Source organism: Corythoichthys intestinalis, chromosome 11 (assembly GCF_030265065.1).
Source record: "Corythoichthys intestinalis isolate RoL2023-P3 chromosome 11, ASM3026506v1, whole genome shotgun sequence".
Classification (NCBI taxonomy): domain Eukaryota; kingdom Metazoa; phylum Chordata; class Actinopteri; order Syngnathiformes; family Syngnathidae; genus Corythoichthys; species Corythoichthys intestinalis.
The window spans coordinates 49,038,824-49,066,424 of record NC_080405.1 but is presented as its reverse complement, the minus strand read 5'-3'; the positions used below and the strand labels follow the sequence as shown (position 1 = coordinate 49,066,424).

General features: G+C 39.3%; 1 protein-coding gene across 2 annotated transcripts in view; it reads right to left on the bottom strand.

Annotated features, from left to right (window-relative positions):
- Positions 1-27,601, bottom strand: part of si:dkey-237h12.3 (teneurin-3) — a 649,923-nt gene that overhangs the window by 325,231 nt on the left and 297,091 nt on the right. For both annotated transcript variants that reach the window (XM_057849309.1, XM_057849310.1), the window contains one exon: positions 12,904-13,135. In XM_057849309.1, the coding sequence (XP_057705292.1) occupies positions 12,904-13,135 (232 nt within the window). The remainder of the gene's footprint in view (positions 1-12,903; positions 13,136-27,601) is intronic.

The following is a 27,601-nucleotide window of genomic DNA, read 5'->3' as shown; positions in this document are numbered from 1 at the left end:
ACAGACTTTCCGGCATAAGTAAACAGCCGCCATCTTAAAGCAGTAGACCTCTCTAGAAGGCTCTGTTGTAGCGAACCTAATTAACTTTTTTATCTAAAATACTCCTAAATCGGCAGAATCTTGTCTTGAATCTATCTTTAAATGATGAAATAGTGTTAAAACTTTGACAAAAGTAGACAGAAGGGAAATTATGGAATAACGGGAGCAATTTTAACAACTGTAACAGTTGATTCATAACATTAAATTAATTGAATGTAGTTTAAAGCTGCTGATACAGAATGGGGACTGGAGTTTTTTATTTACTGTTATTTTTGTATATATGTTTACTGTTATATGTTAACTTGATACTGAAATAGTAGTTTGGTTTAGCCTGAGAGGGTTTTTGAACAATTTTGAACTAATGTACAAAACATGGAGAGAAAAAAAAAAAAAAAAAAAAGGATGGGGGGTGCATCAATAATCTTTTTATAATCAAATCGGAGCCTCTGAATCGTAATCGTGATCGAATCGTTAGGTGCCCAAAGATTCCCAGCTCTAGTATTTACAAATTCATAAGTTTGTAAGACTTTTTAAGACCCCGTGGGAACCCTGCTTATGGTCCAAAAAATACGCTGATTGTGACACTGTCACCTTAAGTAATAAAAAGGCTTCTTTTCTGGCTTTTGGGTAGCCTCCAGTGCCACATTTTGTGCTTTTTAACCACCTAAATTTACAACTTTTTTTGTTTTGTTTTTGCCTTCATCTTCAGGAGTTGTCAAAACCCACCAAGAAGTGAGGATACACTTCTCTCAAACCTTTTTTAGACTGTGTGCAGCACAATGTCTCCGTGTGTTAGCAAGTTCACATGTGAGAATTGCAGAGTAAAAACGTGACAAGAGCGCGCTAAAAAATAAGCTGCCGAGAGGTGAACGGTTTATTAGGGGAAGAGTTTGCAGGCTTTGCACAGCATTATTGACATGAGGAGTTAGCCAATTAACGCTGAGTCATGATTGTAACTGCTGTTGATTCACTTCTTCATTGTCACGCCTCAGAATCGAATCGAATCACCTGCTGTTGAACAATTGAGCCAAGGAACACACGGTACTGATTTTTTTCATCTCAGCTACCATGGTCAATTTGCCTTACAAATTAACTTGCAGAAAATTAACTTGCAGATCTCTCTCTAGTAAAAAACCTTCCATTGATGGAGAACGCAGCATGAAAAAATATGATTTAAATCATGTTCAGTATTGTTTATTGGTGTTGAAGTAAATCACACACAAAACTTAAAAGCTTTTAGGATTGTAAAACATTTGCCCTCCTTTCTCCTAATTTTTATTTTTTTCAATTTCATTTGGCAGCCTGCAGTAATAGTAGGAGAATGGGTTACCACGGCAACTGCTAATTCATACACACACCAGAAAAGTCATACATTTTACTCATGAATTATTTGCATGGTGTCTGTAAAGTCTATAACTTTTCCGGTTATAATTTGACAGTAATTTGCTAAGCATTAGCAAGACCAATTAGAAGCCCTGTTTAAAATCCACAATACAACATTTTCAAACTCACAAAATGGCTGCTTTTCACTTAACAGTCTTTTTCGGGAAAGTAGGACATGAGGCGAACCTCCTGCCCGCACTACATATTGTGATCAATGCCGGAGCGAGGAGAACAAATGTCACACTTTGGACCCGTCTGGCTCCTCGGCGGCCTCCTGATCAACGCAAGCTGTCGACAGGCAGATGGAGGGGGGATTCCGTTTAAAGGTTAGCAAGCGTCACTCCGGGAATGACAATGTTCCAGGTAAGTCTGTGTTGACATGAAAAAAAAAGGGCTCTGATTTGGAGCGTTTGAAAGGAATTTGAGATGCGGGCTGCTATGTTAGCCTCAGGGGCTAACCAGTAGCTAGTTAGCTGCCATGTGTTCATCATCTGGCGATCAAAAAGTAGCGAGATGAAAGGAACTGAATAAAATGTAGACTTTGTGTTTTTTGCTTTCCAGCTTGCTGCCATAAAAAAAAAAACTACAAAAAAGTGAAACGTACAGTCGCAGTAAATGCAGTTATCGTACCACTTTAGTCTCAGTTTAGTTCTTTGCTTAGCCTATCCAAGCAAAATGGCTTTGAAGTAATTCACGGAAACGGTAACAACGTAATATTAAACAACCACAATGGGAGTACACTAAACTCGCATGTGGCACATTAAAACTGTTCTAGCATTTAAAGACACTCAAATTTACCATTCTCCGTCTAAGCAGCTGAGCAGGACAACAACAAACAACAATGAAGGACCAAAGCTGCCAAAATTAAAAATATAAATAAAAATAAATCAATCAATAAAAGGCAAAATAAAAACAAATATAAATACAAAAATAAGAAATAAGATCCAAAAATGAAATATAAATACAAAAATAAATATGGAAATAAACAGTTAATTAAGTCATTTAGTCCCAGCCATTTTCACCAGAGCAAGGCCCTTCACTCCCGACCATTTTACTGGATTTTGACTGATTTTGCAAGGCCCACAGAAAATTCTGTTCTATTGCTATATAGACACGGAACCCACCAAAAGAAAGATTAGACTCTCTTCTTTCAGCAGGAAAAAAAGTTCATATCAGTTTCCATTCTTTAGAAAATAGCTTTGTTTGAGCAATTTTCCAATTTCTGATGAAAAACAGAGAAACTGAGCTTTTTGTGAAAGCATACATTTCAAACATTACTTTGACTTTAATACAGCTATGTTTTGCTTTAGTTACATCCCAAACATCTGAATAATGTTTTTGTTTTACTAAATATCATAAAGAACAAGACAAATAGAGCTTTTGAGAGCAAAGTAACAATTTATTTACACATAACTAACTGAGATATGACGCTGTTTTCGCCGAGATAACGATGTTGTCGCCGCGACAGCCAGGTAAACTTTTGCCTCATCGTTGCCTGTCTCATAAAGATGGATTTTTTGGAGTCCCTGCGGGGTCTGCTCGGCGAGCCCGCTGCACTGGTAGTCCCGGTCGTTCTGCTCGGTCGTCCAGCGCCTGGCATCCCGGGCGTCCTCTCGGTTGTTCTGCTCGGTCATCCGCTGCCTGGCATTATTCCGCCGGTGCTCCGACCGTGCGACCTGGCCTTTCGTTGCTGTTGAATCGGGTTGCGGGTCTTACTGAATGCGCTACTGCCCTCAAGTGCCCAGTTTTATTGCTTTAAAATGGATTTTCAGCTTTGTGCTTTAGAGCTCAGTTGAATTAGGACCCAGAGATGTCTTTTATGAAAAAAAAAAAAAAAAAAAAAGAAAAAAAAAAAAAAACGTTAACGAAGTATAAATACGTCTTTGGGACACTGAAACAATTAAAAATAGAACGTCTTAATATGTTTTTGGGAGCAAATGAGTTAAATAAAAGTAGAAATAAAAATGACTATATATACAAAAATAAGAAATTACATAAAAACATTTAGGAGTAAATATAAAAATAAATGTGGAAATAAATACAAAAATAAACATATTGATTGAAATAAATGTCAATTAATAAATTAAAGCAGTTGCCTTATATCTACTTATTTCTTCTGGTAAAACCAACAGAAGGAGAGTTTTTGTTTGAGCTAATATGTTTATTTATGCATTCATTATTAAGTTTAGAAGAATATTTAGCAGTTTTTTTGGGTAATATGTGTTTGATTTGTTAAGAGCTTATATAAATAAGCTAAATATAATAAAACATATATAAAAGAAGAATAAAAAACAAGGATTTTACAGCATTTAAGCTAGCTGACCTTTGCTTGGCAAGTTAGCCAATTTTGTTGTACTTAGATACACATTTATTTTTTTTATACCGTCTGAGGCTAAGCGCAGGTGTTTTAATATTTTTTTTATATGCATTTATTGCTCTTGTGACATGAAAGTGCAATTTCATGTCACCTGAAGAAACACTCAAGTATTTTATTTTGTATTCACATTAAATGCTCTTCTGAAAGAGCAACCTTGGCAATTCAAAATAAATGTTATTGCAAGCATAAACACGTTTTCCTTTGTTTTACATCTCCTAAAATGTATTCTGGATATACGCATTAAATGTTTGTCATCCGATTACTCGATTATTAGAACTAACCATTCGATTACCTAAATAATCGATAGCTGCAGCCCTAAATAAAAGTAAAAACAATCGATTTTGAAGACCTTTCAATATCGTATTTAAGACCTTTTATGATATACTAGGAGATTTTAGACATTTTACAGCCCTAAATTCAAATTATCTGATTTAAGACATTTTGGGACTTTTTAAGACCCCCCAGATATCCTGTGCTAGTGCGAAAGCTACACACATAATTATTCTAAACGCGTTTTATTTGTGTTTTCTTTTGCTTGTAAAAATTGCAGAGTGAAGACGAAATACTGTTGAACATAATGAACAAAAATCGACACCGCGTAATTGATTAGCACCGGCTTGACGCAACACGGCCCATCGCTATGCTAATCCAGCCGGAGGCGAAAGCGAAGGGACAGCCGTGAAAGCCGATGAACGCTCTCAAGTCTAAGGGACCGGGACCTGCATGCTTGTCCATTCCATTGGGACCTCTGCGGCTGCAGAAAGGCCTTGCGGGGCTCTGTGGCCGCCATGGCTTGTCATCGACGTGACATTTGAAAGCAGCCACAAAAGACGGAACAAGCGAGTGGGTGGATTTGTCCGTGGCTTAGCTGCACAAGAAGAACCCTCGAAACAAAGCCAATTGAAGTTGTTTTAACGGGGTAATCCATTAGTTCTTAGCAACATTAGCATTACGCGGCTAGAAATTAATATAAGCGTTGTGGATGATAATATTGCACAAAAACTGTTGGAGTGTGTTGGTGAAGTAAAATACAGTGGGGCAACTAAGTATATAGTCAACCACCAATTGTGTAAGTTCTCCTACTTGAAAAGATTAAAGAGGCCTGTAATTGTCAAAATGGGTAAACCTCAACCATGAGAGACAGAAAGTGGGGGGGAAAAATGAAAATCACATTGTTTGATTTTTAAAGAATTTATTTCCAAATTAGAGTGGAAAATAGGTATTTGGTTACCTACAAACAAGCACTATTTCTGGCTGTTAAAGAGGTCTGACTTCTTCTAACGAGGTCTAACAAGGTCTAACGAGGCTCCATTCGTTACCTGTATTAATGGCACCTGTTTTAACTCATTATCGGTATAAAACACACCTATCCACAACCTAAGTCAGTCACACTCCAAACTCCACTATGGCCAAGACCAAAGAGCTGTCGAAGGACACCAGAGACAGAATTCTAGACCTGCACCAGGCTGGGAAGACTGAATCTGCAATAGGTAAAATGCTTGGTGTAAAGAAATCAACTGTGGGAGCAATTATTAGAAAATGGAAGACATACAAGACCACTGATAATCTTCCTCAATCTGGGGCTCCATGCAAAATCTCACCCCGTGGCATCAAAATGATAACAAGAACGGTGAGCAAAAATCCCAGAACCACACGGGGGGTCCTAGTGAATGACCTACAGAGAGCTGGGACCACAGTAACATAGGCTACTATCAGTAACACAATGCGCCGCCAGGGACTCAAATCCTGCACTGCCAGACGTGTCCCCCCTGCTGAAGCCAGTACACGTCCAGGCCCGTCTGCGGTTCGCTAGAGAGCATTTGGATGATCCAGAAGAGAACTGGGAGAATGTGTTATGGTCAGATGAAACCAAAATAGAACTTTTTGGTAGAAACACAGGTTCTCGTGTTTGGAGGAGAAAGAATACTGAATTGCATCAGAAGAACACCATACCCACTGTGAAGCATGGGGGTGGAAACATCTTGCTTTGGGGCTGTTTTTCTGCAAAGGGACCAGGATGACTGATCTGTGTAAAGGAAATAATGAATGGGGCCATGTATCGAGAGATTTTGAGTGAAAAGCTCCTTCCATCAGCAAGGGCATTGAAGATGAGACGTGGCTGGGTCTTTCAGAATGACAATGATCCCGAACACACAGCCAGGGCAACAAAGGAGTGGCTTCGTAAGAAGCATTTCAAGGTCCTGGAGTGGCCTAGCCAGTCTCCAGATCTCAATCCCAGATAAAATCTGTGGAGGGAGTTGAAAGTCCGTGTTGCCCAACGACAGCCCCAAAACATCACTGCTCTAGAGGAGATCTGCATGGAGGAATGGACCAAAATACCAGCAACAGTGTGTGAAAACCAGGTGAAGAGTAGAGAAAACGTTTGGCCTCCATTATTGCCAACAAAGGGTACAAAACAAAGTATTGAGATGAGCTTTTGGCATTGACCAAATACTTATTTTCCACCATGATTTGCAAATAAATTCTTTAAAAATCAAACAATATGATTTTCTGGGGGGGGTTCCACATTCTGTCTCTCATGGTTGAGGTTTACCCATGTTGACAATTACAGGCCTCTAATGTTTTCAAGTGGGAGAACTTGCACAATTAGTGGTTTACTAAATACTTATTTACCCCAAAGTATATCATGTAATTTGATTTTGCTTGCATTAGTAATTTCCTAAAAAACAAGACAAAATACTGTTGTTAAACTTTCCTAAAATAATCTTTTTTAAATATATCATTGCATTTTTATCTCACTTGTCTGCATGTACAGTACATTACATTTTGCTTGACTCCATCATTCACAGTCAAATTAAAAGCCGAGCACGTCTCGAGGATGGCCACCACTAGCGACCTCCCGCAAGGCAGTCAAGCCTCTTCTGAAACGCTTCCGATCAATTCCACGCGGGCGACATTGTCGACAGAGAACACCTCGATTTCCTTGCACGCATGAACGCTTCGAAGGAACAGTTGTTAACAACCTTCAGATGTTATTCAAGCTTAAAAAAAAAGAGAAGCATGTGATGTACTATATATTGTAGACGTACACTTTCGACTGGTTGTTTTACATCGGAGACGGTGACATTTTTCACTTGATTGCCGAAAACTTGTTTCGTCTATTGAGCCGCTCCTAAGGGCAACAGAGATTTGTGGCAAGTCTACAGGCCAATAAGAAGATTTCGCTGATATCATCGTTTCATAGAGATTAAGCAAGACAACTGTGCTGAGTTTGTCCAAAGGCTGCAGGTGAGGCCATCACCTTTTATTTAGCAGCTTGCACAGTACGAGACGGGGGGCAGATAACAAGTACAGATAAAGGTATTGGCCCACTGGTTGAAGGAGAAAGGTTATGTTGAGAGAAGAAGCACAACAAGGTTCATTCTTGTAAAACCTGGAGCATCTTGTGAATCTTTAGGGGACCGCGCGACCGCTTCCGGATTTTGTTGAGAGCAACATATTAACGAGTGGGATTTTCAGAGTAAGTACTTGGGTCCAGACTACAACCCTTAGCAAAAAGTATGGAATCACCAGTCTTGGACGAGCACTCACTCAGACATTTTATCATGTAGAACAAACTCAGATAAAAAGCTTGAAAAAAATAATATATTCGTTAAGGATGTCCCGATCCAGGTTTTTGCACTTCCGAGCCGATACCGACCTATCTGAGCATGTGTTAAAGTTTAAAGTTATTTAGCCTCCTTACTTAGTTGTCAGACTCATGTTGAAAAGAGTTTTAGTACTCTTGATAACAACTAGCCAGCTGAATTAGGTGAGTTTGAATAACACACAACGGTTGGTAACAAGAAACTGACCTGTTTATTCAGTGACAAACACAAAACATTATACATTACAAACAGAAATGGCATAGTCAGTCAGTAAAACGTGCAAATAATATTGTAAGTGGTCTTAAAAAAGCAAAACACACCAACAACCTCAGTGGTATATCCCACAACCCCCCCCCCCCCCCCAAGCTATTAGATGCTTTTAATGTTTCGTGCATTAGTTACAATAATTGTATAAAAAGCCTCTCAGGTTTAAATAAACGACTATTTCAGTATCAAGTTAACATTTTTAAACAGTAAATAAAACACTCAAGTCCCCATTCTGTATCAGCAGCTTTAAACTACATTCAATTCATTTAATTTTGCGAAGTTTTCAAAATTGCTCCCGTTATTCCATAATTTCCCTTCTGTCTACTTTTGACCTGTGAAAGTTTTAAAACTGTTTTGCAGATCGATTCAAGTCAAGATTTTGCCAATTTAGGAGTATTTTGGATCAAAAGTTAATTAGGTTCGCTTGGAAGGTTCACAACAGCCTACTAGGGAAGTCTCCTGCTTTAAGATGGCGGCCGTTTACTAACGCATATAGTTTTCCATACTTCAGTGTTGCTAACGCCGTCAAGTCTGAAATTTTGCATCTAGTTCTGTATACATATGATATCTATTATCTACAGTAAAACAATGTTGATGTAGTTTGTTGCGGCTGTCAGCAGCAGTCAGGTATTCTTGTGTTTTTTATCCAGCAGCATGAGTTGAGCTGAAGCCGTGAGTTGAGCATTGGCATTACCCGGGTCTAAGACAAGTTATGTTTACTTTCGTGACGTAATGCGGTCAGTTTCTCATTGCGTCCCGAAGACCGCGCTGTGTATTAGTTCCGCTTTACTCCACATATTTCAATAATCGGAATTTGGATGTTTGTGAATCGTTCTCGAATCTTCCACGGCCGAATCGCTCGAGGACGTAATGACGGCTGGACATGTTGTACCATGGTTATAAGTGTTGGATGGTGCGACTTTACTCACGAGAGATAATGGCTTGTCATCCAGAATGAATTCTTCGGCAATTACTCTTGTTATTCCCTGGGCTTTGGGACTGTCGAGCGCCAGTTTGTCACGCATAGCAAAAGTTTCTGCCAGTGTTAGTTGCGTAGGACCTTTCTTTTTGTCTTCGGTTTTCTTAACATACTCCTTATATTGTTTGTGGTGGTATTTCGCTAAATGCTTGATTAGGTTGGTTGTATTAAAACTTCTTACAGCTTTACCATCACGCTTGACTTTATTGTGGCATATGTTGCACTCTGCCTCTTCGTTTTTGTCGTCCTTTAAGGTGAAATGATCCCACACAGCTGACATTTTTAACGATAAAGTCTCTCGGTAAATTGGGAGACGGTAATGTAGTGTGTTGAAGGTGTGCCGTAAAATGCGGACCGGATTTTAGGGAAACCGAAGCAAAAACTGGAATGGATTATGTAAATCGGTGCGCTGGAAAACCCGGGCAGGATTTTAAAAAAAAAATTGGATTGGAAGTTTGGATCGGAATTTTTCCGTGTCAGCCAATCCGGTACCGATGCACAGTTTTTTGCCTATATCGGCATCCGATCCGATCCAAATATCGGATCAGGACATCTCTAATATTCGTTCAAAAGTGCAACTCTAGCATTCAGAAAAACTAAAAGAAATGGATAAAAATATTGTGGTGGTCAGTAAATTTTACTTTGATAGTGCAAGTGCAGGGAAATATATATGGAATCACTCCATTCTGAGGGAAAAAAATATGGAATCATGAGAAACAAATAAAGAAATAACAATCAAAGCACATCTCTAGTATTTAGTAGCACCACCTCTGGCTTTTATGACAGCTTGCATTCTCTGAGGCATGGACTTGATGAGTATTCTTCATCAATTTGGTGCCAATTCTCTTTGATTGCAGTTGCCAGATCATCCTTGCAGGTCGGAGCCGTGCTGTGGACCATTTTTTTCAATTTCCACCACAGGTTTTCAATAGGGTTGAGAGAGTCTTTCTCCAAGGAATGCTTTCACAGTTTTAGCTCTGTGGCATGATGCATTGTCATCTTGGAAAATGACAAACATATTTTCAATTGAAGGGAAACGAAAGCTGTCTAAAATTTCAACGTAAACTTGTGCATTTATTGAAAATTTAACCACAGCCATCTCCCCAGTGCCTTTGCCTGACATGCAGCCCCATATCATCAAGGACTGAGGGAATTTTGATGTTTTTCTTCAGGCAGTCCTCTTTGTAAATCTCACTGGAACGGCACGAAACAAAAGTTGAAAATAACCTTCATCCAAATATAGTTTATTGCTCTTTTTTTCAACATAAAATATGAACAAGTAGTCAATTCCAACATCTAAATAATGACAGATTGTCTGACATTGTGTAATGGTAAACTTTTGGCAACAATTACTTATAGAGTAAATACCTAAGTTGCACAAAAATGCCTTGTAATGTAAGCCATTCCTAACATATATAACATTACTACACTGCAAAAATACACCTCCTTCAAACTAGTCAGTTTTAAGTGTAAATCTATTGGAAATAAGTCAGCGCCTGAGCTTCAAGTGTAATTCTCTCAGATTTGTTGGAAGAAAAATAACTAGCTGAAAATAATCTTAACAGCCTTATTTTAAGCAATAAATTATTATACTCAATCCTAAAAAAAAAAAAAAAAATTTTGGACGAAGGAAAGATTTTGAATAATATTTGTGGCTACAGATTATTTCATTACAACAGGAATGTGCATATTTAAATTGATAAGTGTTAATAAGGGCCAATAAGTTTTGATTATCTACTGTGACTGTAATTGAGCAGGCAAATAATTTAAATAATTTGAAAAGTGATTGCTAATGTTACATGCTTTGTTGCACACTGTGAAAATGATTAACTTAAAAGAGCGAGATGTCATGTACCCATTCTGCAGTGTTTTGTTTACATTTGCGGCACTCACGGCACTTGCTTTACAGCAGCTAAACTGATACACGGCAGTACTATTTGGATGGAGTTGGACCTCGCATCCCCGTGCGTGTTGTTGTGCCTGAGTTTTGTTGAGCCGAAAATAAAGGCACCGTTACAAAGTCATCTGACCGCTTGTCATTTTACATACTGAATGCATTACTGACTTTTTTTCTGCATGTTTAAATTATCATCTCACCACTGTGCCGTCATGATAAGCTTGCTTACTGGACATCACTTGTTCAAATGTCCGTGGTGAAAATGATGTGATTGGCATGTTTTTCATGAAGAATGATGGTCGTATTAACTGCATTAATTTTTTTATCCGGGGCTTTGGCTCTCGGGTCATTTCGGTAAAAAAAAAAAATTGTGTCTTGTCTCGGCGTCGGCAGCTACGTTCGTACCGGATAATCCGCCCACCCTGGCCGGTTCGCCGCGGTGTATTCGGGGCCTGGCTCTGCTGCGGACGAAGGAGCACGTGGGGAACGCTCGAGAAACCGGCGTGTTCGCCGGAGCCCGGTTTCCCGGCGGTGGACCGGCCAGAGCGGCGGGCTCCGTCGGAAGACTGCTACTTGTCGACTATCGGTCTCGAGTCGTGCCGGTGTTTAGCCTTGGTTGCTAGTTTACCACCCGCCTTTGGCTGCATTCCCAAACAACCCGACTCTGTATGGTCACAAGCCCTGTAGTTTAGCTTATTTTGTGTTTACAATAGCTTTAGCATTCCCGGTAGCAGCAGCCTCGTATTCGTTCCAAAAATCTTTGTGATGCAGTTTTAAAATGGCTACTGGGTTAGTGGTGTTGAATGAGGACACTTTCTTTCCGCCTCGTGGAACTTCTGCGGTGCATGTGTCACAGATGGCGAGAGCTCGTTTTTTTAGTAAAAGCCGCCATAATATACAACTGCTTCTTGAATTGAAGCATTGAATTTTTTTATTATCTGGATTATCCGTGTGACATCATAATTGCCATTATCGGCCGATAATTATCGGTGAACGATATTATCGTGCATCTTTAATTTTAGTATAATTATATGAATATATATTTATTTTTCAAAAAAGTTAGCGAGAGATAAGTTGGCCCGACCCGACTGTAAATAATCACACATACGTTGCTCCAGAGTATAAGACGCACCCTCTGCCAAACTACGAAAAAAACTGACTTATAGTCCAAAAAATACGGTGTTTCCTCACTGTCTATGCATTACTATTTTGTTATTGCATCATAATGTATGTAGAATAAAGAATACTGTAGTCATGTACGAAAACAGAAATAGTATAGAAATGGTGCTCAAGTTTGGGAGTGACATGTCACGTTTTCTCATCGGAAGACAAAAAAAAAAAAAAAAAAAAAAAAACGGGTTACGCATTACCATGCTATGTAAGCACTGAGAGTCTGCTTCCAAAATGATAGCAAATAAACTTTAATCCCTATCTACAAACCCTATCCTTGACTTAAGTCCTTTACTTGTAACCCCAAAACTCAAGTACTGAGTCTGTGACAACCATTCCACTTCGTTTTATTTTGGTACAATTTTCTCCCATAATCCCTCAAGAACACAAAGCACAAATACTTCCAGAAGACGTGTGGGAGCAAGTGCCACCCCGCTTGGAAAACAGTGGGAAATGTAGGAAAATAAAAAGTAAACAATGATGTTTTAGTGGTGCTCGTATATATATATATATATAAAAAAAAAAAAAACTAAGAGAAGCAGGCACAGTGAATAAAATGACGCTTCACGCTAGGATTTGAAAAATTAAAGTGTCTGTTTTACAACCAACACTCCATCACGCTTTTATTGTGTCGCAAATGTGTTGCAAACAGCGTTGCCGGCCTGATAAATGTCGCGTGCGCTGAACGTCTGACACTCAAGCCTCCATTTCGACTTGCAAATTCATTATTTGTACAAATTCCTAGATTCTGCTGAAATCAACTACACTGGAGAGCTTTTTTAAAATGGATTAGACTGACATGCTACAAATAGCTCAAACAAGGCTTGATACACCATAATTTAACTCAATTTTTTTTTTTTTTACTGGAAATTTAATCCTGATATCAGACACTAACCAAGGTTCAGTTCCAACAATGAAATCATAAACCGGCCTTCGACACGCGTTTCATGATTTCAAACCTGATTTGAAACCATACCGTGAAACCCTAACCCAGGCATGAGACTCTTATTATGCAAATTAGGCTGCTTAGTCCAGAAAAGTCCCACTGAGTGTGAATGTCAAGTTAACAGAATAAATAATAGGACAGCACCGCTGCTCTTTCGGCGATTATCGTGACAGGACACGTTATCCAAACCCACGGCGGGACGCTACGGTAACCACGGCAACGTGCGCCTTGACTCACCGGCTCTCCAGGGCCACATTGCTGCCCAGCACCCAGCTGTCCTGCAGCTGGACGCATTCCGCCGTGCTCTGCAAATCGGCCGCCAGGCCGGCAGCGGGCGGCGGGCTCGCGGCCCTCTGATTGGCCAGCGAGCCGCGGCTCAGGGACGTGATGGAGGGGTGCTGCTTATGGGGCGGCGGCGGGGGAGCAGGCGGCAGGGGGGGAGGACCCTGAGGACTGGACAGATGGTCGCCTGGAGAGAGGAGAGAAAGGAGGACGAATGTTAGACTTCGGTGTTCTCTTTTCACTAAAGCAGGAGTGCCTAAACTTTTTCTTCCAGTGATAAATGACCCATCATGTGGCTATTAAAAAGTACATACAACACGTGTTTATCACTAATAGACATCCAATACATTTAAAAATGAGAGGGTGGCAGCCACTGAATCGATTGGACGTCTAGCCCTTTCAATGGCAACCGATGTGTTGGTATGGTGGGCAGAAATATATACATACTGCATGTAATTTCACAGAAAAGTTAGTAGAAAATTCAGTGGAAATGAAAACAAATTGATTTCAACATGTTAAGTTACGGACTTGCCATATGTAACATGTTCTCTAACAGCTGTTTGCCAAATGCTGCATAAAGAGAAGCGACACTGCTTAAGTAATTAGCTTCATCTAGTGTTGAAACTGAGAAGTCGAACAAAGTAGAAGCTGAGTTAAAGCTTCTTGCGCAGGCCATATTCAATTAAATTCAAAAAATTTGGTGTGGGCGAGTAAAAACTGGCTTATGTGCCGCAATTGGCCCATTCATACACGACCGTTGTAAAGTTGACAAATCACACTTTGAAACACTAATTCAAAACCCTGACTGACGTTCTTTCTTGAAACCATACTTTGAACCCTAACCCAGGTTTACTGCAGAACTTGTTCCTGAATGATGCGTCCATTCAAAGGAATACAAATGCGTATTTGTGTTGTATTTGTATTATTTCCACGTAAGTTAAAATTAAAAGTCAAAACACTTCAAATTAACAAAAAACATAAGATGCTGTACACACCATGACTGCTGAGAGGTGGATGGAAAGTTAAGAGTTTTCAGTGATCTATTTGCAACCGAAAGTACTGAACATGACTACTGTCAACAAAACGAAACCAAAACGGCCTGAACAACCTGAACCATATTGTACATGCCACCCAGGTCATAACATTAACTTATTTTAACGTTACGTGAACAGGAACTTGTATGATTTTGCAGACTTTGACTTTTCGGCGACGTAATGTTTGTGTGAACACAAAATTGCTTTTGGCGACAAGCAAGGCGTTTTTGCAAGAATCTTTCACTTTAGTCTGAACGGAGTAGGGCTGCAGCTATCGTCTTTTTTTTAGTAGTCAATTAATCTATCAACTAATGAGTTCGAATAATTGATTAATCGGATTAGGAACATTTAATGTGTTGCAGAATTAGTTTTAGAAGATGTAAAACAAAGGCCTGCTAAGATTGCACTTTCAAAATAGCATAAATTGTGAATACAGAATTCACAAGTGTATCTTCAAACTATGCAGAATTGCACTTACATTTTTACCTGACTTTGCCTCAAAAGATATATATAAAAAATAAAAAATGAGGATATAAGTACAACAAAAGAACAACTGACTACCTTGCACAGCAAAAGTCCGCTTGCTTAAATGCTATAAAATGCTAACATTTTTTTTTTTTTTACAATGCTCTTAACAAATCATTCAAAAACATTCCCACAAAAATGGCTAAATATACTTATAAATCAAATTACGAATGCATTAGCTGCGTCACCAGTAGGTAGATGGCGAGATAGTGTAAAGCGCTTTGAGCTCCTTGGAAGGTGGAAAAGCGCTATATAAGTATAACACCATTTACCATTTACCATTAGATCAAACAAAAACTTCCCTTATGTTGGTCTTCACAGGGAGCAGCTGGATTCAGCCATGTTAAATGAGTTATGTCGTATTCACTGTTGCCACTAGAGGGCAGTGTATCCACCCAAATCAATAAAACAGAATGCAAACACTTTCAAAACAAACCATTAAACGCCACTCTAACTAAACGAATACTCGAAGCAGCAAAATTTGATTCGACGCTTTTTTTCTAATCGAATCACTTGAGCAGCACGAAAACTGAGCGTAAGCCTTTACCGATCTGTAGCCTTTCTCCGTTCTTTTCATGATTTTTAGCTTAGTTTCCAAGGTAATTGTTTTTCCTTTTGGCTGGAACTAGAAATACCAGCTTTTCTCCTTTGGGGATGAATGTTAAAAAAGTAGTGTGAAAAGGGCAAAGATCCTCCTGGCGCACAAACACAGACAAGCACTATGCACTAGCTAAGCAGAAACTGTGGCACTGGGGACTAAATGGCGGACAAGGCATCGAAACGTCGTAGGTCAAGGACATTGTAACCAGGACTCCCTGTAAACTGAAGGGAATAGTATCCTTTCTCGTATTAACTGTTTGACTGTTTGTATTCCTCTAACACAGTTAATATAATCAATCAGGGAATAGTATGTTTCTCATATTTATTGTTTGATTGTTTGTATTACGCTAATACACCCAGTATAAAATAAATAGCATTTATATCACAGTTTAAGAAAAACGCTGGAATTGCGCTAGCGTGGTTCCGGCGAACCGGGCCGGTGGAATATCGACAACCAGGCCAAAAGGCCAAACTCTGTGCGTTCACCTTAGTCTTAACCCCTTGTACTGACTTCATGTTAAAGTTGGAAAAAGGCTTCAATACACAAGTTGACAATTTATTATAAGTCGGCAGCAATCATACAGCACAGAGGGACCCAAGTGAGGAGGCAAACTGGATCTGGGGTCACCATATCACAAGTCAACATAAGGTTCCCGAGAAATATGACAACGATTAGTTTGACATTCAGTCTTTTAAAGGCTCTGGTGGGGGGGGGGGGGGGGCTGTGGTCCAGAAGAAAGGTGTGTTTGGGCCTTGTTTAGGATTATTGTCTGTTGTGGATTGAACAGGAGATTTCGGGTGTTACTGTTACCAGGGCAACGAGAGTTCAGGATTTTGTCATCCTCAGAGCTACATGAGCAAATTGCATTTGCATTTGTAAATCAACTAGACGTCAAGTCACATGCGGCGTGCCCCAAGGCTCCGTCCTGGGACCGAAACTATTCATCCTATACATAAATGACTTATACAAAGCATCTAAACTACTTAAAATGGTACTTTTTGCGGACGACACCAACATCTTTTGTTCAGGAAAGGACCTAAACAATCTCTCTAAACAAATAAACGCAGAACTAGCAAAATTGCAAGAGTGGTTCGACGCAAATCAATTATCCCTAAATCTCGAAAAAAACTAAATACATGCTTTTTGGCAGAAAAGGCCTTAACGAGAACTTAAACATACAAATAAACAATGTTATGATACAAAGAGTACAGCAGCACAAAGTCTTAGGTATTGTCTTAGATCACCGACTAACTTGGAAGGCCCATGTGGTGCGGATGCGCAACAAGCTTGCTGGGAGCATTCCCATTCTCTTTAGACCACAAAATATGCCAGATAAGAGGGTAGGGATGTCCCGATCCAGGTTTTTGCACTTCCGATCTGATACCAATATTGTTTTTCACTTCCGATCCGATACCGATACTGGCCGATACCGGCCTATCTGAGCATGTATTAAAGTTTAAAGTTATTCAGCCTCCTTACTTAGTTGTCAGACTCATGTTGAAAAGGGTTTTATTACTCTTGATAACAACTAGCCAGCTGAATTAGGTGAGTTTGAACAACACACAATGGTTGGTCACAAGAAACTGACCTGTTTATACAGTGACAAATACAAAACATTTTAAATGACAAACAGAAATGGCATAGTCAGTCAGTAAAACGTGCAAATAATATTGTAAACTGTCAGTGGAAAATCCCATAAAGCCCCCAAGCTATTAGATGCTTTTAATGTTTCGTGCATTAGTTACAAAAATTGTATAAAAAGCCTCTCAGGTTTAAATAAACGACTATTTCAGTATCAAGTTAACATTTTAAAACAGTAAATAAAATACTCAAGTCCCAATTCTGTATCAGCAGCTTTGAACTACATTCAATTAATTTAATTTTGCGAATCAACTGTTAAAGTTTTCAAAATTGCTCCCGTTATTCCAAAATTTCCCTTCTGTCTACTATTGACATGTGAAAGTTTTAAAACGGTTTTGAAGATAGATTCAAGTAGGCCTGTCGCGATAACAAATTTTAGTGTGCGATAATTTATCTAATAAATTATTGCGATATGCGATATTATTGCACCCCCAATTAAAAAAAAAAAAAAATACGATAACACTGTGAGAATACAGTATATATTAATAGATCATGTACACCCATTTAAACGCAATAAATCTTTACTCTTAAATTCAAAAATACTTTTTAGGAAATAACATCTAAATACAAGCAATAAAAATACAGTAATAATAATACAGTACAGTACCTGTAATAATGTAACGAATCGGGTTCTAATGAGGCGGAATTTTTTTGCTGCACCTGAACGCACTGCGGGGCTGACGGTGAGCAGGAGGAGAGCGCTTTTTACTTTCTGTTTCGATCCTGGCGTCAACAGCAGTGGACACTCGACGAGTTGATGGAATAAATGATTAGAAACCTGACGAAGCTGGCGATTTCTTTGACGATGTTACCACAAAAGAACTGTCACCTTAACTTATAAAGACTGGCGAACGGACCGCCGGCCGAGATCGGCATTCTACGACCTAGTTCATGGATGCACACACTATGCTTATATTTTGCTATCATTCACATCTTCATTTCAATGGTAAGCGTCACCTTTTCTTTTTTTTCTCCACCTGCACTAAACTTAAACTGAACTAAACTAAAAACAGAACTAAAATGCATTTTGCGTAGTTGGTAACAAGGAAGCCGAACTTTTAACTGCACGTCAGCAGGTACACGCGAGGCGATAAATCGCAGCGGGAAAATTATCGCCTTCATTTTTATTTACCGTGTGATAAATGGAATTATTGCATATTGCAACAGGCTTAGATTCAAGTCAAGATTTTGCCGATTTAGGAGTATTTTAGATAAAAAGTTAATTAGGTTCGCTTGGAAGGTTCACTACAACAGCCTACAAGGGAAGTCTCCTGCTTTAAGATGGCGGCTGTTTACTAACGCACCTAGTTTTCAATGCATGTGTATGTCGCTAAATGCTTGATTAGGTTGGTTTTATTAAAACTTCTTACAGCTTTACCACCACGCTTGACTTTATTGTGGCATATGTTGCACTCTGCCTCTTTGTCTTTGTCGTCCTTTAAGGTGAAATGATCCCACACAGCTGACATTTTTACAGATAAAGTCTCTCGGTAAATTGGGAGACGGTAATGTAGTGTGTTGAAGGTGTGCCGTAAAATGCGGACCGGATTTTAGGGAAACTGAAGCAAAAACTGGAATGGATTATGTGTATCGGTGCGCTGGAAAACCCGGACCGGATTTTCCAAAAAACTGGATCGGAAGTCTGGATCGGAATTTTTCCGTGTCGGCCGATCCGATACCGATCCGCATTTTTTTGCCCATATCGGCGTCCGATCCGATCCAAATATAGGATCGGGACATCTCTATAAGAGGGCTCTCCAAACCCTTTACAGCACACTTGTCTTGCCGCACCTCAGCTACTGTTTGGAAATCTGGGGGCACACGTACACAACATACCGTTATCCACTTTTTATCCTCCAAAAAAGGCATTTAGGATTATTCATAAAGCACCGTTCAGAGCGCACACAAATGAACTTTACATCAAGTCCGAGCTATTAAAATTTTATGACTTGGTTAACTTCAAAACTGCTCAGATGATGTACAAGGCCCACGCAAACTGTCTCCCGCCTAACCTACAAGCTCTATTCCAACTAAGGGAATCAAACTACGACCTAACAGGAATCGGGCAACTAGGACAACATTAAAATTTTTCTCACCTATGGAATACATGTGATGCAGCGCTTACGAGTATAAAATCATTGAGTTACTTCAAAAAGATGTACAAAGAAACTATACTAAATCGCTACATGGACCAAAATGAGTCATAGCTGCACTGCACACACACATCCGCAACAAATTGTTCCCACAACAAAAAGGCAAACAAAGGATGAATAAATGTCAGGGACAGAGACTAAGACATAACATTGCTGAAGATATGCCCTCCAGTAAAATTAGATCACTGATCTGCTATTGCAACGTGCGCGCTGTGTTTAACCTGCTGTGAGATGGAGCTCCTTGACTGGACACTTAGCTCACTGGACAAAATATTTTCTACAATGAGACCTACACCAAACCAACGGCCATCCCTCCCTACACCAACTTGGAAATCAACCTATCCAATGAACCTACTCAAATTGACAATACTGCGAAATGCAATGGCAATCAATGACTTTTGGAAAGATATATGAGTAAAAAAATGAACTATGCAACACTAACATGCTATACTGCGCGTCCCGGGCTGTTGGGGGATAGGTATCGATAAGCATTTGCTTTTTTCCCATCTTCCTTTGTCTGTCATCGTCTTTTTCGGGCAAATTATTCCATAGTCTGTGTCAAAGTTTCTCCTTCTTGGCCAAACTATCCCACACTCTGTAACTGTCAGTGATACTGATGATGATGACAATGACAATAAAATCATTCATTCATGAGGGCTGAGTGTTCACTTCTCGGTCACAGGTTTCTCTGTGTCAGATATTCCTTGTTGACATGATGTCCCGCCATTTGTTCTTGACTGTCCAGAAGAGATGATTGCTGGATTTAGTGGTGCAGACGTGGGCCTGTAGATGTTTTGGCGATCACTGGCTTGTCAGCGTCAATCTTGCTCAGTCAGCTGCATGACACGCGCGTTAGGCTTCCGATGGTCAGATGGCGTCATGTGTCTGTTTTGCCCTTATCTACCCGTTGTCTTGTCATTTTAATCATTTCAAGTCCAACTGTTCATAAAATCATATATATTCTGCTCGTTTTTCTTAAATTATGATATAAATGCTATTTATTTTATATTGGGTGTGTTAGTGTAATACAAACAGTCAAACAGTAAATATGAGAAGATACTATTCCCTGATTGATTATATTAAGTCTGTCAGAATAATCCAAACAGTCAAACAGTAAATACGAGAAAAGATACTATTCCCTTCAAAACTGAAGACAGTTTAGCAGAAAGCGATGGGTTGAGGTTTAAATCCCGAACCCATTCACACACACTCCGCCTGCCCTACACGTACATTATCAAATTGGCACGGAGATCAAGCAGATGGGCAAACAGGGTGCATATAACCACCTGTCAGACCCCAAATAAAGTAAATACAACCAAAAGCAAGACATTAAACTGAAACGAAATGCAAGCGCTGCAAAAAGTAAAAGGATGTTGAATCTTAGGAGGATATCCCCGGATTTTCTTAAACAGAAGGTCAGTTAGCAGCAAGGCATCTGCTCCTTTTACGGCCGCTTAACGCCAGGCTTCACGTTTGATTACGTCCGGAGAAGATTCTCAAATAACTAATGACCAGAACATCCATTAGCTCTCACTCGGCGAGAACAGGTTTTCCAATTTCACACAAAGCTGTGGAAATGGCCCCCCGGAATGGTGCGCAGCGATTATCTATCCATCTCGGCCCGTTTAAACAGGTGAAAAAAAAGCCACACAGTGCTGACAAATCTGATTTGCTCCAATGAGCCACGAATTGGAGAGGGCTCGCCTTTCGGAAGATGAGTTGTACTGTATGCTAAGTGTCTGTATAACTTTGGGAATTTGAATTACTGTAATTGTGAGGATGCGTTGCTATGCAAAGCTCCACACATTCTAATATTAGTATATACAGTGGTACCTCGACACATCTTTTCGACATCCGACCTAAAATTTGACCCGCCACCTGTTTTTCCGACGACATGCTCAAAATATGACGATTTATGACAGCACCACAGTTTCTTTGTTTTCCCGCAAAACTGACAAACGGTAGATTTTCTTGTGAGAGAAATCAACATGGGTTCCAAGAAGGTTAGTGCAGGTGGTTAAAAAATGAAAAAGGTGATGCTTACCATTGAAATGAAGATGGAAATGATCGAAAAATATGAGCGTGCTGTGCGCGTCCGTGAACTGGCTCGACAATACAGTCTTAGTATGTCTACGATCTCCACGGTCCTCCTTCAACCTCCGTTCACCAGTCTTTATAAGTTAAGGTGACAATTAATATTATTGTAACTAGAGATGTCCCGATCGGGTCTGATCACGTCATTTTCAAAGTATTGGAATCGGCAAAAAAATATCGGCCATGCCTTTTTTTAATATATATATATATATATATATATATATATATATTTTTTTTAATTGTTTTCTAATTGTATTTAACGGTACAGACGTAATATGTTACACTCATCCAGAGTCTTTAGTTTAGGCTTAAGGTAGGGTTATCAAAAATATCCCGATAACGGCGGCAATTAATTTATTAAAAAATGTGTCACGTTAAAATATTTAACGCAATTAATGTATGTGCTGCACGACCCTCTCACTCATTGTCGCGCTCAATCTGTAATGGCGCTGTTTTACGTATATAGAGAAATAAAAGGCAGCATAAAATGAGTAGAGTGAATTTTGGCAGCCTTTGGAACCTTTTTTTAATTGGCTAAAACCTTACAATTCCTCTTCCTACGATTAGAAAAATCATGGGAAGCAATGTGGGGAAGCAAGGTAGCAATTGATCTTTTTCTTAACCCCTTATGTTATTTCCCAACGCAGAGAAGACATATCAATTGGTAGCACTTTGCACAGTCATGGTTCTACTTCCCATCATGCAGTTGGGCATGGCTACAGTATCATTTACTGAAAGCTCAACAAATACACTAGATGGCAATATTTAGTCATAATATACAAAGTCACAAGTCTTTCTATCCGTGGATCACTCTCACAGAAAGAATGTTAATAATGTAAATGCCATCTTGAGGTTTTATTGTCATAATAAACAAATACAGTACGTATGTACTGTATGTTGAATATGTATATTCGTCCGAGTTTTATTCATTTTTTTCTTAATGTATTGCCAAAATGTATATGATCGGGAATGATTGGAATTGAATTGGGAGCAAAAAAAAAAAAAGCAACTGGATCTGGAAATATCGGGATCGGCAGATACTCAAACTAAAACGATCAGGATCGGATCGGGAGCAAAAAAACATGATCGGAACAACCCTAATTGTAACATTGCCAAAGAAATTGACAGCTTCATCAGGTTTTTAATCATTTATTTCAGAACTTGTGCAACACAACACGCCTACTGTCCTCCGCAGCTGACACGAACAATAACATTAAAAGAGAAAGTAAAATCTCACGTCACGTCACACACGCGGTGCGTTAAGGTCTAGCACGAAAAACACATCCGCCACATGAGAGCCCGATTTCGTTACATTCTTACAGGAATTATTATTGTTATATTGTTATTACGATTTTTATTTCCAATTTATTTGTTTTGCTATGTGTACCGTATTTTGTGGACTATAAGTCGCACCTGAGTATAAGTCGCACCAGCCATAAAATGCCAAACGAAGAGGAAAAAAACATATATATGTCGCACTGGAGTATAAGTCGCATTTTTGGGGGAAATTTACTTGATAAAATCCAACACATAGAGCAGATATGTCATCTTGAAAGACAATTTAAAATACAAATAAAATTGAGAAGAACATGCTGAATAAATGAACAGTATGATGTTACATGATGCATGAACAACAAAATGCAAACGTGGCCGGTATGTTAATGTAACATAGCTATGTTAAGACGAAGATCAATTGTGACCTTGCTTCCCCACATTGCTTCCCATGATATTTCTAATCGTAGGGAGAGGGAATGTAAGGCTTTATCCTATTAAAAAAAAGGCTCCAAAAGCTGCCAAAATTCACTCTACTCATTGTACGCTGCCGTTTATCACTCTATATCGTTAAACGGTGCCATTACAGATTGAGCGCGACAATGCGTGAGTGGATCGTGCAACGCATGCATTAATTGTGTTAACTATGTTAACGTGATACATTTTCAAAAAATTAATTACCGCCGTTATCGGGATAAATTTGATAACCCTACCTTAAGCCTAAACTAAAGACTCTGGATGAGTGTAACATATGATGTCTGTAACGTTAAATACAATTAGAAAACGATTTAATTAAAAAAAATATATACAGTATATATTGAAAAAAGGCATGGCTGATATTTTTTTGCCGATTCCGATACTTTGAAAATGACGTGATCGGACCCGATCGATCGGGACATCTCTACTATTAATAGTTATTCAGATAACTAGCATAAAGAACATGCTAACAAGTTTACCAAGCCATCAGTGTCACTCCAAAACACCAAAATAACATGTGAATTGATATAATGTGATAATAATTTCACACATAAGTCGCTGAGTATAAGTCGCACCCCAGCCAAATTATGAAAAAAAACGACTTATAGTCCGAAAAATACGGTTATTGCAATTTGTAATAGTAACAGCAGTATTTATTAAGGATTTAGTGTAGGTTTTCTGGCTGTGGAAAAAAATGTATGGAATTATAATGTATTCTTATGTGAAAATCCCGTTCGACATACGACCATTTCGACTTACAAACAAGGTCGGGGAACGAATTGAATTCGTATGTAGAGGTACTACTGTACGCTGCACCGCACTTTGTCTGATTCTTACCATTCCAACTTCGAAATGTTCCAAAAACTCACATGACACAGGGTCTTTAGATTCCGCTCCTGATATTTATGGTTGCGAATTTTATGACAAAAAAAGCCACATTCATTTTCAACAGCAAGAACAATGACATCTTCACATTTCAAAATAAACCTCTTCCTAATTTTTTTCATGAAATTCAAATAATTTAGACATTAAAAAAATTACCTCAAGCAAAACAAAAGTTACAGTTATACAGTTTTGGCCGAAAAACCGAAATTCCGACAAAATTTGACAAAAACACACCCATTAATTTCCAATGGCCCCATTAATTCCCACTGGAAAAACAGTGACCCTATATCAACCAAAAGAGACCTGAAAACCCCAAAATATATAGGAAGTGACAAATGAGCAGGAAGGGAAAAAAAAAAAAATCAATGCAAACGCTATGAAATCCCCCCAAAACTCTGTAAAACAGTGACAAAAAGACAAAAAACCTGGAATAAAACTGGGGGAAAATTGCCAAATTGCAAAAAACACAAAAAATTAGAACAACAAAAAATAATAATGGGAAAGCCAATGAGTTAACAAAGAAATGACCCAAAAAATGCCCCAAAATTATTAGGAAGTGATCAAATATCTACAGAAAGTGATCTATGAGGGAGACAACAAAACATCCACATGCAATTTCTCCAGAAATTGCATCTCCTAATTGTTACTCAAGGTTTATATTTGTCCAAGGCATCTGATTACAAAACGAAATAATGAGTCACTTTTTATAAATTTTCAATGACAAACAAAACTGAAAACATACCAATGTCTGATTGGCAAGTCAAAGTAAAACGTTCGACTTCATATATTCCCCCCGTCATGGAAATGAGGCACTGGAAACACTGGGGTTTCAATTCAAGGGTTGCCATTCAACCCCGAGTTAATTTTTCAAACATTAGTTCAGAATCAATTTAGGCTTTCAACCTCACCTTTTAATGTCAGATTAAAAACAAAATAATGTGTCAAGTGTTCAGTTTTGATTGCTAATGGAAAATAATGCTAGACACCTAATAAATACCAGAAGATGGTGTAACCTTTCGTGTTCCTTAAAAGTTTTTCGTGAGTGTGTGAAAATGTACTTTGTGCTATTTTGGCGAGAAGGTGCTTGAGTTAAAGGATGTTGTTTGTGAGTGCCTTTAATGGCCGTGCCATTTTTGTCCTTCCAATGGCATCCTTCCACGCATGACAGCCACCCTTTCAAAGTGAGAAAAGTTGCAGAGTTCTCATTTCTGTTTGATCAAGGTAGAAAGTTTTAAAGTTTTGAATAGGTAGTATTAAGTTAATAATGTAAACTCAGACTCCATCGTAGCTGAAAAAGCATTGGGGTCTCAAATCATGGCTGATGGATCATGGATATGAATGAACTTTTCGCTGCCGTGCCTTCCACTTCGAATGGATTCATTTTCTATTAACGTCAATGGCAGTCATGTTAAAGCAATGTCTTACCAAGTCAGGATAGCTCTTGGTTATCCACGTTAAGGCTTTCAAACTATGGACGGGTCTTAAATTAGGATACAAATCCAGGATTATGTTTCTAAACTAGGCTTACAAATGGATGTAAAGGTTTCAATAAAGAAAAAATACTTCCAAAGATGGGTTCCAGTCAGGGGTCGCGTTAACCGAATATTTTCCGTCGTTGACTGTTTTTTAAAACGGTGACGGAAAAAATCGAAGTCCATCTGTCATTTTGACAGGTTGCAATTCACACCCCAGACCACAGGGTGGCGAGTGAGCATATTAATTAGCTATTGTCTCTCTTGATGCATGACGTCGTTGGCCTTACTTGGAAAAATGTCAAGGCAACTGAGCGTCCGAAGTTTCTTCAAAAAAGTTTCTTCTTGAGACATTTGATTATGCACAAGCGGGCATGCAATTCAAGTCCATGCGCACCAGGAGGACGGTGTGAGACTGCGTTCAGGCCACAGCAGGTGAACTGTTAATTTCATTGTTCCATATGTAGCCTACCTACTGGGGCCACAGTCAACTGTTTTTGTCACTGCTGAGAAAAAGTTACACATTCATCTGCTTGATGTGTGATGGCACGGTGTGGATTCTCTGTTAAGCTTGTTCGGACAGAATATTAATTAAAAATGAATTAAAACTAAATACTATTGAATGTCATTATTATCATTTTAACAATTTAAGTGACGGGTAAAAATTGATTATGACTGTATTTTTATGACCCTGTCAGTCAAAATGACAGACAACGAAAAAGTCTAGCGCAACCTCTGGTTCCAGTGTTGTTTTCGTCAACAATGACGATGACGAAACTACAATTTCGTCCACGAACAACTTTTTTCACGACGATGACGTGACAGTGACGAGCTAAAAATGCCAGTTTTCATCTGATGAGATGAAAATGCGAGATATTTTCTATCGTATGTTCACAATTCGTGAGTCAGCGTGACATTTACATATTATACGCGGAGTTTGTCAACTTGCATCAAGCAGTGTTTGGGTCGTGTCATTAATGTGAGATCTTCTGTTCCTCTCCCTTACTCTCCTCAGTTTAGGATGTGTTTCAAGCTAGGCTGCTCTCCATGTTGCTTGTTTGGAAACACATGGTAAGATTTGTTTTTTATCTTGGCAAAAGTATGCTTCTGCGTTGCGGTGATGGTGTAGTGACTACGGCGTCAATGAGCATTACATAATTCTGCGGCAAGGGAACACGTTGCTTTTTAATTCACTGCCAAGCCACTAGAGGGGTGTGGTGTGGTGTTTGTACGGTTTTGTGTCACTCTTCTCAACTTTCTCTAGTTACACAACAATGCTAACGGAGGCGGAACGCTTGAATGCGGATCATCAGCTCATCAACAATGAACAACAAATGTTGATCATACAAATGTTGTGGCGCAAGTGACGCAGAAGACTGTTGCGGAGGTGGCCGTTAGCGCAAAAATGTTTGTAAATGGCGGTGACGTTCTTGACAGTGTAGGTCTGCCGCAGAAGCATAACTGAGTGATCATCACACACTCAATGCAACTCGTCGCGTTAGCATAGGATTCGTTATAGCATTAGCACCAACAGGCACAAAGTTTAAGTTAGCATTGTCCTTGTGGACGCTGGTGCTTGTCTGTCTGTTCATTTAAAGTTGCTGCAAACCTTTATATGTTTTTTTAACTAAAAAGTTACAGATGAAAACATTTTCAGCAAGTGTCGACTATAATTAGACGTAATATGTGGAAGATTTCATAGACTAAACTAGACGACTAAGGCAAGGTTCATTTTGCAGGTCTTAATGCACGAATCCGATTTTTTCGTGTTTTTCCGACTCGAGTGAGGCATTAACTTGACGGTCTGAACGGGACAAGTCGCATAGAAGTGGAACGTTTCAAATCTGATCTGGGTCACTTTCGTATGTGGTCAAAATCCACCCCCATGCTTCACAGTGGGTAGGGTGTTCTTTAGATGCAATTCAGTATTCTTTCTCCTCTAAACACGAGAACCTGTGTTTCTACCAAAAAGTTCTATTTTGGTTTCATCTGACCATAACATATTCTCCCAGTCCTTTTCTGGATCATCCAAATGCTCTCTAGCGAACCGCAGATGGGCCTGGACGTGTACTTTATTCAGCAGGGGGACACGTTTGGCAGTGCAGGATTTGAGTCCCTGGCGGCGCATTGTGTTACTGATAGTAGCCTTTGTTACTGTGGTTCCAGCTCTCTGTAGGTCATTCACTAGGTCCCCCCGTGTGGTTCTGGGATTTTTGGTCACCGTTCTTGTTAACATTTTGTCGCCACGGGGTGAGATCTTGCATTGAGCCCCAGATCGAGGGAGATCAGTGGTCTTGTATGCCTTCCATTTTCTAATAATTGCTCCCACAGTTGATTTCTTTACACCAAGTGTTTTACCTATTGCAGATTCAGTCTTCCCAGCCTGGTGCAGGTCTACAATTTTGTGTCTGGTGTCCTTTGACAGCTCTTTGGTCTTGGCCATAGTGGAGTTTGGAGTGTGACTGACTGAAGTTGTGGACAGGTGTGTTTTATACCAAT